General features: G+C 40.0%; 1 protein-coding gene across 2 annotated transcripts in view; it reads right to left on the bottom strand.

Moving 5' to 3' along the window:
• The window catches only part of LOC133646787 (RNA polymerase II elongation factor ELL), a 216748-nt gene that overhangs the window by 7483 nt on the left and 197240 nt on the right, over window positions 1-12025 (bottom strand). For both annotated transcript variants that reach the window (XM_062042556.1, XM_062042557.1), the window contains exons 10-13: window positions 9845-10328; window positions 4136-4199; window positions 3651-3822; window positions 3545-3589 (exon numbers count right to left, since the gene is read on the bottom strand). In XM_062042556.1, coding sequence (XP_061898540.1) covers window positions 3545-3589; window positions 3651-3822; window positions 4136-4199; window positions 9845-10328 — 765 coding nt within the window. The remainder of the gene's footprint in view (window positions 1-3544; window positions 3590-3650; window positions 3823-4135; window positions 4200-9844; window positions 10329-12025) is intronic.

Genomic DNA, 12025 nt, shown 5'->3' with positions numbered 1-12025 from the left:
ACCATAATGACCAACATTAAAATACAGTAGTGTAGTAGACCTACGTATTCATTAAGTACCACCATAATGACAACATTAAAATACAGTAGTGTAGTAGACCTAAGTATTCATTAAGTACCACTATAATGACCAACATTAAAATACAGTAGCATGTAGGCCTAAGTGTTCATTAAAAAACACGCAGATGTTTTATTTAACAAGTATATTTTAAAAATATTTGGCAATTGTGCCATTACACAGTTTGAACAGTAACACTGTTTGAATATAGAAAAATAAAACATTGTACTTTAATCAAGTGTTTTTTTTGGAGCACCACTAAATGAGCGTAACAGTTTGAGAATTACTGGGTTAAGGTAAAAGACCTCGCAAAATCAAAATATATTGCATGCTTAAACTAAGTGTTTTTTTTTTTGTGATAAATCACATGAGTTAACTCATTAATTTTGACAGCACTAATATATATATATTTAAATAAAGGATTTATATATAAAAAATATATATCCTTTAAAAAATGTGTATACTGTATGTGTATAAGTTCACTTTTTTTTTTTGTCAAATACTCATTCTGTATAAATACACATTTTAATATTACTAATAAAGCAATGACTTGGATTGTTTGAAATGGATATGATACATTTAAAAAAATATATACTAAAATAGTTTTAAAAAATACAATTAATTTGGAAAACAGTGGAGGAGGGCGTGGCCTGCGGGCCTGCCGTGGAGCGGGGTGTGCCAGGGCCGGCTTTGAAACACAGCTGACAGGTGATTAGATTGCCAGGCTGGGGTTTGTTATCTAATCACCTGTCGCCTTAATTAGTGGTAGCCGTGCAGAGACACGTTGTTGGGAGTTGGAGCCAGGGAGAGACACGCGGGACTGAAAAGTAAAAACATATATTGCTGGAAAGCAATCGCTCGAGGCGTGCATGCCAATAAAAAGACTCTATTCACACTGTATACCGGCCTCCGAAGATCTGTCGGCCAGGAGAACCAACACAAGAGGGAAACCTCCACAAAAATATTTTTCAGAATTGACCGATTTATTTGCCAAAAAAGTTCCATTAGTACCACGAGCCGGGACGCGGCCATGGCGAGTTGTCATCACAATAACCCCTCAATTCCCCCAAAAACGTATTAACTCGCTGGACTATAAAGACAATATAACATACATCTGTAAATGTGGATGCATATGCAAAAGTGCAATATATTTATCTGTACAGTAATCTATTTATATCTGCATCTTCTTTTGTAAATGCAAACACTCTGCTCCTTATTGCTCTTTTACAACACTAAATGGTCCCTAGTGTGTGAAAGTGAGTGTGAATGTTGTCTGTCTGTCTGTGTTGGCCCTGCGATGAGGTGGCGACTTGTCCAGGGTGTACCCCGCCTTCCGCCCGATTGCAGCTGAGATAGGCTCCAGCACCCGAAAGGGATAAGCAGTAGAAAATGGATGGATGGATGGATCCTGCACTACAACCAGCTAATGCAACAACATTTCGTTCTTATCTGTACCGTAAAGGTCAAATTTGAATGACAATAAATGGAAGTCTAAGTCTAAATTTGGAACATGAAAGACAAAAAAACAGCACCCTTGTCTTACAAATACACCGAAAAAACTGAAAAAATAAAAAGAGTCTAAAGTAGTGGAAAGTCACCACTATTATATTGTTCCAAAATTCCTGAGCTTAACTTCTCATGGAACGTTCCAGAGATTTCATGGAATGTTTCCACCCTTAAAAAGAACACTTTCCAACGGAGCAAAATTAAAGAAACAGAAACTTTGCTTTTGGTTTCCTCTCCTGTATGCAAGTTTAGAAAGCCTAGCGCAGAGCAGGGATGACCACGCCCCGCCCCGCGCTCCCCGGAGCTCATTTGATTGGTCGCTGCAAAGTCTCTCGCTTGTGCCTTGAGTACTGAAGGAAACACAACTCTACTTTTATTCATAGATTACATGCATAACTATGGAAGTAGAATTGTCTCACAACTTATTTATATCAGTATGATATTAATACATATGCATGTATTAATAAATATACAAATACAAATGTGATATACAAATAAATAAATAATTTGTATAAACACGTATTTGTAAATATATTTTTGAGATTTGAAAATATATACAAATAAAATGTATAAATATAAAAATGTGACATACAAATAAATCAAGAATTTGTATAAATAAACGTGTATTTGTAAATATATTTTTGAGATTTGAATATGAATATGCTTGATTTTGTATTTGTATTGAATTTGCATATGTGGATCGCTTTTTTGCTTTTGTGTCAAAGAGACATTCCTCCCACAAACCAGATGCACAAATAAATGTGACCTACACACTCTCCTGATCAACCAGCAGAGGGCACTGCAACCAGAGCGGTCTGAGTCAGAGAGAATTATATGCAGAATGCCTGGAGTTCTCTGCACGAAAACAATCCACGTCTTTACAGAGAGAACGCACAACGGGCCTGAGCTAGCCAACGTTAGTGTTGTATTAGCTAATGCTAATGTATTCAGTTAATCTGAAAGACCGTGCTAGCTGCTTATTTTATTGTATCAATACCGTTAAATGACCTTGTCCCACAAATTCAATAAAAAATACAAATACAAAATCAAGCATATGTATACATTAAATGTCTAAACTATATTTACAAATACATGTTTATTTATACAAATTCTTGATGTATTTGTATGTCACATTTTTCTATTTTTAAATTCTATTTGTATATATTTTCAAATCTCAAAAATATATTTACAAATACGCATTTATACAAATTATTTATCTATTTGTATATCACATTTGTATTTGTATATTTATCAATATATGCATATGTATTAATATCATATTGATAAATATAAGTTGACAATTCTACTTCCATACATAACTTGCAAAATGGCCGAAATCTGTAGTTTTTCTCACAGAAATCTTAGTGAATGTCTAACGTTATATTGTTTAAGCACTGTCAACTGCCTGTGGAACAAACTTCCATCATCAGGGTTCCCAATAGTTTGTGAAGGAAAATATCATTACAGCTTGTGAAGAAGTTTTTACAACCAAGGGCCACATGGTGATCGCATAGACTAGTTGGCAATCGCAATTGCATCCTATTTAACAGTATTGATATCATGATCTAACCTACCCCTAAAAGTGGATGTTCCTGCTTCCTGTGTACATTTGGCATGATGACGACTGGCGAGTGTCAACTTTTCATCACATTTACCTAAAGCATCCTTCCTTCATTCAGCAGGTGTCATAATGAACAAGACAGTCATTCATTTTCCCTCAGTGTCCGATGGGGGGAAAAAGTGGCGCACTGCATGACAAATCAGGGACAGCAGCCAGAAAAAGAAGAAAGGACTTTGCAGCGACCAATCAAATGAGCTCCAGGGAGCTCGGAGCGTGGTCATCCCTGCTCTGCCTAGGCTTTCTAAACTCGATTCCTGCACCTTTCAGTGTTAGGCAACAGTGTCCCCTTGTGGTCCAAACCCCTTCATTGACAGAACATTGGTATGAAAGTAAGAGTAGGATCACATAAGTGATACTTACTTTCTTATATCTCCGGTACTTTTGTAGTATCTGTTCCTCCATGAGCTGCAAAACATGTGTGGTGAGTTCAGAGGTGTTCAAGTTGAAGAAGTGCGTCAGGTGCTACCTTGTACTCCTGCGTCTCCGGCGAGAGCGAGTTGATCTTTGAGCCTAACTGGACGAACATCTCTGTGATGGCTCTGATGCGATCGTGAAGAGCTCTGTACTCGTCGTACTCGGAGCAGAAGTCGTCCTTGTACTGCTCGCGCTGCTCCAGTGCTGTTATTGTGCAGTATTTTCTAAAAGAAAGGGAAAAAATATATGTATTGAATGGGGGTGTGTGTCCTCAAATCTCCAGCAGAGGGCGTTGTAGGATAGCGGCGCGACGAGCCTTTGCAGTGTGATGTGTTGCACAGATGTTGAAATGTTGTGTTCAAAGACATTTTTCAAGGATGATTTGTGAACGCAGACATGTGTTTTAATGCCTTTGATTTTATGTGAGTGTTTTCAATCTGAGGCGAGTGGAGATGGTGACTGATGTTTGGACACCGACTCATGTGGAAAACACTGATCCCACTCCCCAGTCGCAGCCACAATTTTCAATGAACTCACAATAAATAGTCCGGCAGGTCGTCTGCTGTGCTTGGACTCGCTCGTGTTTTCTCTCCTCCGTGCTCTGAAAGAAGAAGAAGCGCACACACGTTGCTCCTTCAGTGCAAATGCGATAAGGTCAGCGTCGCGTAAACGGCTGAAAGACTCGTTTTATCACGGCCCGTGTGAGAGGTAACACGAGACCGGGCAGGGCGGTGACGTCAGACGTTTCCGAGGAAGAGGCGACGTCGCCCGCTGACTTACTCGGCCGTAGGTCACCCAGCTGTTGCACGGTCAATCATCAACAGAAAAGGTCAGACTGAGGACTTGGTAAAGAGTCCTGGAAACACTTACTGGCAACCACTTTAGCCAGTCTGTTTTAAAATAGAGCAATCTACCCATTCTGTGCACTTCCTTTGGTCAATGAACTCAACCAAAGTAGTGTATCTTCCCAAGAGACAATAAGGAAGTATACTTTAGAGTAGTCCGTGTGCAGGATGTAGCAGTATAGATGTACTATCCACATGCAGTCATTATTGCATAAACAACTGGCAACACAAGTATAGTACCAATATTGTTATGCCAACAGTCAAACATGGTGGTGGTAGCATGAGTGCAGCCCGCAATGGGGAGCTGCGGTTCACACCAACATGTACTCCGACATTCTGAAGCATAACATGACCCGTTTTCAGTATATCATACAAGCTGTACACTGACTACTTGAAAGTATATCCACGTATCATTTCTATAGTATTGTCCCTGTAGAAGATACATCAAAGTGCTTATTGAAATGTGATGCGTGTACTGTACTCCCTTTTGGGAGACACTAATTATTTGAGCATAGTCCCTCATTTATCGCTGTTAATTGGTTCCGGGCGTGACCGTGGTAGATTTATTTCCGCAAAGGTATTAATTGTAAATAAAAAAAATGTAATAGGTAGACTGCAGTGGTTCTTCTATCTTTTTTCACCAAGTACCATCTCAGAAAACACTTGAATCTCCAAGTACCAACATAATGACCAACATTAAAAATACAGTAACATAGTAGACTTAAGTATTCATTGAAAACAAGGCAGAAGTTTTATACTAGAGTGTTTGGCCACTGTAATATTACACACAGTGTGAACAGTAACACTGTGTTTATACAGTATATAGGAATAGAAAACACTGTACTCAAATAATGAATCAAATCTTTGGCGTACCACTAGATAGAGCCCGCGTACCAGTTTGAGAACCCTTGAGGGAGAGCATAAAAAACTTTTATGACCTTCCCAAATTTTTTTTAATTTAAGAGCTCATCTAGACATAAAATATAACCCACATATTCACCTTTACACTTCTTTACTCTAGTATAGTAGACATCATAATATACTCTAATAATAATACAATATATTGTACAGTCTATGGATGGGTATCGTTTACAATTTAGTTTATACTAAAACAAATTAAACTGTGCCCAAACCGGTACTTAAGATTTTCTCTAATAAAATATGACTTTTTATTTTTGTGGAATTTTGTGACATTCAAGTTGAACAGACTGGTAAGTTAAATACTAGGGATGTCCGATAATTATTATTGGCCAATAAGTGCTTTAAAATGTAATATCGGAAATTATCGGTATCTGTTTCAAAAAGTAACATTTTTAAATCGGCGCTGTGTACACGGACGTAGGGAGAAGTACAGAGCGCCAATAAACCTTGAAGGCACTGCCTTTGCGAGGCCGGCCCAGTCACATAACATCTACGCTTTTCACACACACAAGTGAATGCAAGGCATACTTGGTCAACAGCCATACAGGTCACACTGAGGGTGACCGTATAAACAACTTTAACACTGTTACAAGTATGCGCCACACTGTGAAGCCACACCAAACAAGAATGACAAACACATTTTGGGAGAACATCCGCACCGTAACACAACATAAACACAACAGAACAAATACCCAGAACCCCTTGCAGCACTAACTCTTCCAGGACGCTACAATATACACCCCTGCACCCCCCTACCCTCCCACCTCAACCCCGCCCACCTCAACTCCCTCATGTTCTCTCAGGGAGAGCATGTCCCAAATTCCAAGCTGCTGTTTTGAGGCGTGTTAAAAAAAATAATGCACTTTGTGACTTCAATAATAAATATGGCAGTGCCATGTTGGCATTTTTTTTCCATAACTTGAGTTGAAGTTGTTCTCCTATTTTGGGAAAACCTTGTTACATTGTTTAATGCATCCAGCGGGGCATCACAACAAAATGAGGCATAATAATGTGCTATTTCCACAACTGTATACTGTATATCGGTTTCGGTTGATATCGGAATCGGTAATTACGAGTTGGACAATATCGGAATATTGGATATCGGCAAAAAACCCATTATCGGACATCTCTATTAAATACTTCAATAATATACATGAAATATTCAAAAATACAATCTATAATATATTGTCATAAATATCGCAGCAATAGAGAACTTACATAACATGCAAAAAACGACTTACTTTAAATTGTAATGTTTGATACTAAAAAATACGGGTGTTCCTGAAGGCAACCTTGCTTGCTGTAATCGACATTGGTGGACAATGAGGAAGTGATGTGTTGTTGTTGTGGCTACTGGCTAGGCTAGGCTAGGGCAGCGCTAACAGTGTTATGGGGGCTGCTGTTGGCGTGTTTTTGTCGGCAATAAAGTTTAAAAAGAGGGTCATACTGCGTGTGCTTGTGTCGAGACGCTGCATTACTTACAGGACGTTACAATATCATCACCAAGTACTGTAAATTCCGGACTATAAACCGCTATTTTTTTCCTGATCTTTGATCCCTGCGGCTTATAAAACGATGCGGCTAAATTATGGAATTATTTTCACAGACAGCTATAAAGCAAATAGTTGTTATTAGACACATGCAAAGACACTTAAATGGTGAGTTAATGTTTGTGCTATGGTGCCATCTTTTGGACCAGTTTGCTCACTCCAGGTGCTGCTGGATGAATGTGAATTCCTGCTGTTTAAAGCTTCGAACCGGATGTAGAGTGTCGTTCGGTCCATAGCGTTTCTACTCGTACGAATTCTTCATCATTCCAAGCAACATTTGTAAGTTTTACAATATAACTAAAACATTTCTTACATACTAAACCGTCTCATGTGTGATGCCTATAGGAGTGTTTTCATGCATATTTGCCCGTGCTATCGTAATGTAATGAAGCTAGCGTCGTTAGCAATACGTAATATGCCAACACTTTTATGAGTGTTTGTGTTAGTATTATTAACTTACAATGGCATTTTTTAATTATTATTTTAGTTTCACAAATTCCTCAGTAAGGTTACCAAAACGTCGCCGTGGAGTTATTGAGTCTGTTTAGCTGATTGAAAAGCTATCTTCCGCAGGTAGTGGGTCCATGACAATGACTTCTGTTTTGTTTGATGAGCCATTTTACTGCCCTGTTACAGTCACAATTAAAGTATGTAAATAAACATTTACAAAAGAGTAAATAAGTCATTTCACAACATACAGTATATTTCTGCGGCTTATTGTCAGGTGCAGCTTTTTTCTTAATTTCATGAATGCGGCTTATTTACCAGTCCAAAAAATATGGTACTTTTTGCAGGTGGCCGAGTCTGCATTTAGGACCGAAAGTCCATGTGTGCCATTATAGAACCAGGTTTTGGTGCCCATCTCTACTACTGACTTTAGTAGCCATGGTTTTATCTTGTGGTCAATACTACTGTAGTCAGCAGAATTGATATTTTTAGTTCCTTAAGCCATTTTTGTACAAAACCCAAAACCAATGAAGTTGGCACATTGTGTAATTTGTAGATAACAAATTAAATAAATGATAAATGGGTTATTCTTGTATAGCGCTTTCTACCTTCAAGGTACTCAAAGCGCTTTGACAGTATTTCCACATTCACACACTGATGGAGGGAGCTGCCATGCAAGGCGCTGCCAGCACCCATCAGGAGCAAGGGTGAAGTGTCTTGCCCAAGGACACAACGGACGTGACTAGGATGGTAGAAGGTGGGGATTGAACCCCAGTAACCAGCAACCATCCGATTGCTGGCACGGCCACTCTACCAGCTTCGCCACGCCGTCCCCAACAACAACAGAATACAATGATTTGCAAATCTTTTTCAACTTATATTCAATTGAATAGACTGCAAAGACAAGATATTTAATGTTCGAACTGAGAAACTTAATTTGTTTTTGCAAATAATCATTAACTTAGAATTGAATGGCATCAACACATTGCAAAAAAGTTGTCACAGGGGCATTTTTACCACTGTGTTACATGGCCTTTCCTTTTAACAACACTCAGTAAACGTTTGGGAACTGAGGAGGCCAATTTTTGAAGCTTTTCAGGTGGAATTATTTCCCATTCTTGCTTGATGTACAGCTTAAGTTGTTCAACAGTTCGGGGTCTCCATTGTGGTATTTTAATCTTCATAATGCGCCACACATTTTCAATGGGAGACAGGTCTGGACTACAGGCAGGCCAGTCTAGTACCCACACTCTTTTAATACGCTGTTGTAACACGTGGCTTGGCATTGTCTTGCTGAAATAAGCAGGGGCGTCCATGATAACGTTGCTTGGATGGCAACATAGAGTATGTTTCTCCAAAACCTGTATGTACCTTTCAGCATTAATGATGCCTTCACAGATATGTAAGTTACCCATGCCATGGGCACTAATACACCCCCATACCATCACAGATGCTGGCTTTTCAACTTTCCGCCTATAACATTCCGGATGGTTCTTTTCCTCTTTGTTCCGGAGGACACCACGTCCACAGTTTCCAAAAACAATTTGAAATGTGGACTCGTCAGACCACAGAACACTTTTCCACTTTGCATCAGTCCATCTTAGATGAGCTCGGGCCCAGCGAAGCCGGCAGCGTTTCTGGGTGTTGTTGATAAATGGCTTTGGCTTTGCATAGTAGAGTTTTAACTTGCACTTACAGATGTAGCGACAAACTGTAGTTACTGACAGTGGTTTTCTGAGGTGTTCCTGAGCCCATGTGGTGATATCCTTTACACACTGATGTCGCTTTTTGATGCAGTACCGCCTAAGGGATTGGAGGTCTGTAATATCATCGCTTACGTGCAGGGATTTCTCCAAATTCTCTGAACCTTTTGATGATATTACTGACCGTGGATGGTGAAATCCCTAAATTCCTAGCAATAGCTCGTTGAGAAATGTTGTTCTTAAACTGTTCGACAATTTGCTCATGCATTTGTTGACAAAGTGGTGACCCTCACCCCATCCTTGTTTGTGAATGACTGAGCATTTCACGGAAGTGAAGTGTTTTCTACCCAATCATGGCACCCACCTATTCCCAATTAGCCTGTTCACCTGTGGGATGTTCCAAATCCGTGTTTATTGAGCGTTTCTCAACTTTCTATGTCTTTTTTGCCACTTGTGCCAGCTTTTTTGAAACATGTTGCAGGCATCAAATTCCAAATGAGCTAATATTTGCGAAAAATTAAATGTTCCAGTTCAAACGTCTTTCTTGTCTTTGCAGTCAATTCAATTGAATATACAGTAGGTTGAAAAGGATTTGCAAATCATTGTAATCTGTTTTTATTTACGATTTACACAATGTGCCAGCGTCACTGGTTTTGTATGTAAAAATGCATAATCTACGCCAAAAATACATGAAAATATACTTTTTAAAAGACCTTTGCAGTAGAGTGAGGCTGCAACCTTCAAAGCGCAATGTGGCGAGGGAATATTTGTCAAACTTACCTTTGAGATTTTCCTTGTTCTTCTTCAGGTCTGGGCTGGTCTCGATCCACTCTGGTTTTAAGCGCTCCCGCTCCTTCTCTTTGTGCTTTTTGGACTTCTTCTTTTTATGCTGGCCGTTGTGCATTTGCTCGTCAGTGCAAACCTTTGTGTTCAAGCATGGGGACTTGGGGCTAAGTGCAGTGGACGCCGGCACGGTCCTCTCCACTTTGGGAGTAGTAGTCGTCGTCGTAGTCGCAGTAGTAGTTGTAGACGATGCGTTCAGTTTCAGCGGCGAGTGCAGACCGTTAAGACGCGTCTGGAGATGATTGTTGGTTTGCTCTGTTTTGATGTGCACACCAGCAGCGGTGTGGCTGGAGGAGCTTTGGGGCGTCCCGTTGGCGCCGCAGTCTCCCTGAGATGGAGACTGCCGAGGCAAGCAGGGGTCTATTAGTCTTTGTTTTTTGGGGGTCTGGCAGTTGGAGGGATCCGAAGGCAAGGGGCGTTTCTACAGGAAAGAAAGCATATATTAGTGTTTAGTTATTGTCAAAACATTTGCCAAGATGCCTTTTAACGCTCTATTTTTTGGACTTGCTTGTGGCTATTCAGTAGCTTTGCACTGAAAATGGAAATAATCAGTTTTTTGGAACATGTGCATATTTTACAGCAGGGTGTCCAAAGTGTGGACCTGGGGCCATTTGCGGCCCGCAGCATATTGTCTAAATAAAATCCAACAAAAAAAACTGCAGTAAAAATGTGACAAAAAAGATATAATATAATGATAAAAAGCTGAGATTGTAATACTAAAATAATATGCTTTGTCACCTGTAACAGTGTTTCTCAACCATAGGGCCGGGACTCATTGTTGGGTTGTGCAGAAATGATCTGTTTCTCAGCTGTGGTCCGTATGGGCCGCAGCGGTACTCAGTTGTAATACACTTTTCCACCACTTGTGGCAGTAATTATAATATCAAACAGAAGAAGTCTGGAGCTAAAGCCATAGAGAGGTTTCTTAAAGGGAAACTTCGGTTTTTTTCAACCTGGGCCCTGTTTTCATAATTTTTTCTGTATATGTGAGTGCTGGATAAAACATTTTTTGAGGTCGCGCCAGTATTGAGCAGGGCAGGCAGCCTCCAGCCCAGCTAACGCTCGTACACAGGGCAACTGGCTCTCGTCAAAATTCGGCCTATAAACATGCATTTTTTTCACACTGACAGGCTCAGATAGTTACAATGAGTGTCCGACAACATACTAGAAAGGAGAAATTAACGTATGTCTCTACCTTTAGCTGGAGATCGCTGTTTGTTGTGAGCTGTGTCCAAATCTCACCACGCTACAAATCTCGTTCCGAAATCTCGCGATAACTCGCGACAAAACACCGGTGGAAAAACAGTTACCTGACTGAGGTAACTGTCTAAAATAACAGTCTTCGGTAATCCAACAGAAAATCACTTCAGTCATCTCTCTTCACCTCAGTCAGGTAACTGTTTTTCCACCGGTGTTTTGTCGCGAGTTATCGCGAGATTTCGGAACGAGATTTGTAGCGTGGTGAGATTTGGACACAGCTCACAACAAACAGCGATCTCCAGCTAAAGGTAGAGACATACGTTAATTTCTCCTTTCTAGTATGTTGTCGGACACTCATTGTAACTATCTGAGCCTGTCAGTGTGAAAAAAATGCATGTTTATAGGCCGAATTTTGACGAGAGCCAGTTGCCCTGTGTACGAGCGTTAGCTGGGCTGGAGGCTGCCTGCCCTGCTCAATACTGGCGCGACCTCAAAAAATGTTTTATCCAGCACTCACATATACAGAAAAAATTATGAAAACAGGGCCCAGGTTGAAAAAAACCGAAGTTTCCCTTTAAGGGCAAAATGATGACTAAAGTGGTGAAGCTGTATTTTAATTTGCACTTACAGATGTAGCGACCAACTGTAGTTACTGACAGTGGGTTTTTGAAGTTTTCCTGAGCCCATGTGGTGATATCCTTTACACACTGATGTCGCTTGTTGATGCAGTACAGCCTGAGGGATCGAAGGTCACGGGCTTAGCTGCTTGCGTGCAGTAATTTCTCCAGATTCTCTGAACCCTTTGATGATATTACGGACCGTAGATGGTGAAATCCTTAAATTCCTTGTAATAGCTGGTTGAGAAAGATTTTTCTTAAACTGTTCAACAATTTGCTCACGCATTTATTGACAAAGTGG

Source organism: Entelurus aequoreus, linkage group LG03 (assembly GCF_033978785.1).
Source record: "Entelurus aequoreus isolate RoL-2023_Sb linkage group LG03, RoL_Eaeq_v1.1, whole genome shotgun sequence".
NCBI lineage: Eukaryota > Metazoa > Chordata > Actinopteri > Syngnathiformes > Syngnathidae > Entelurus > Entelurus aequoreus.
Note: the sequence above shows the minus strand (reverse complement) of the source record. Positions and strands in the feature narration are given on the sequence as shown.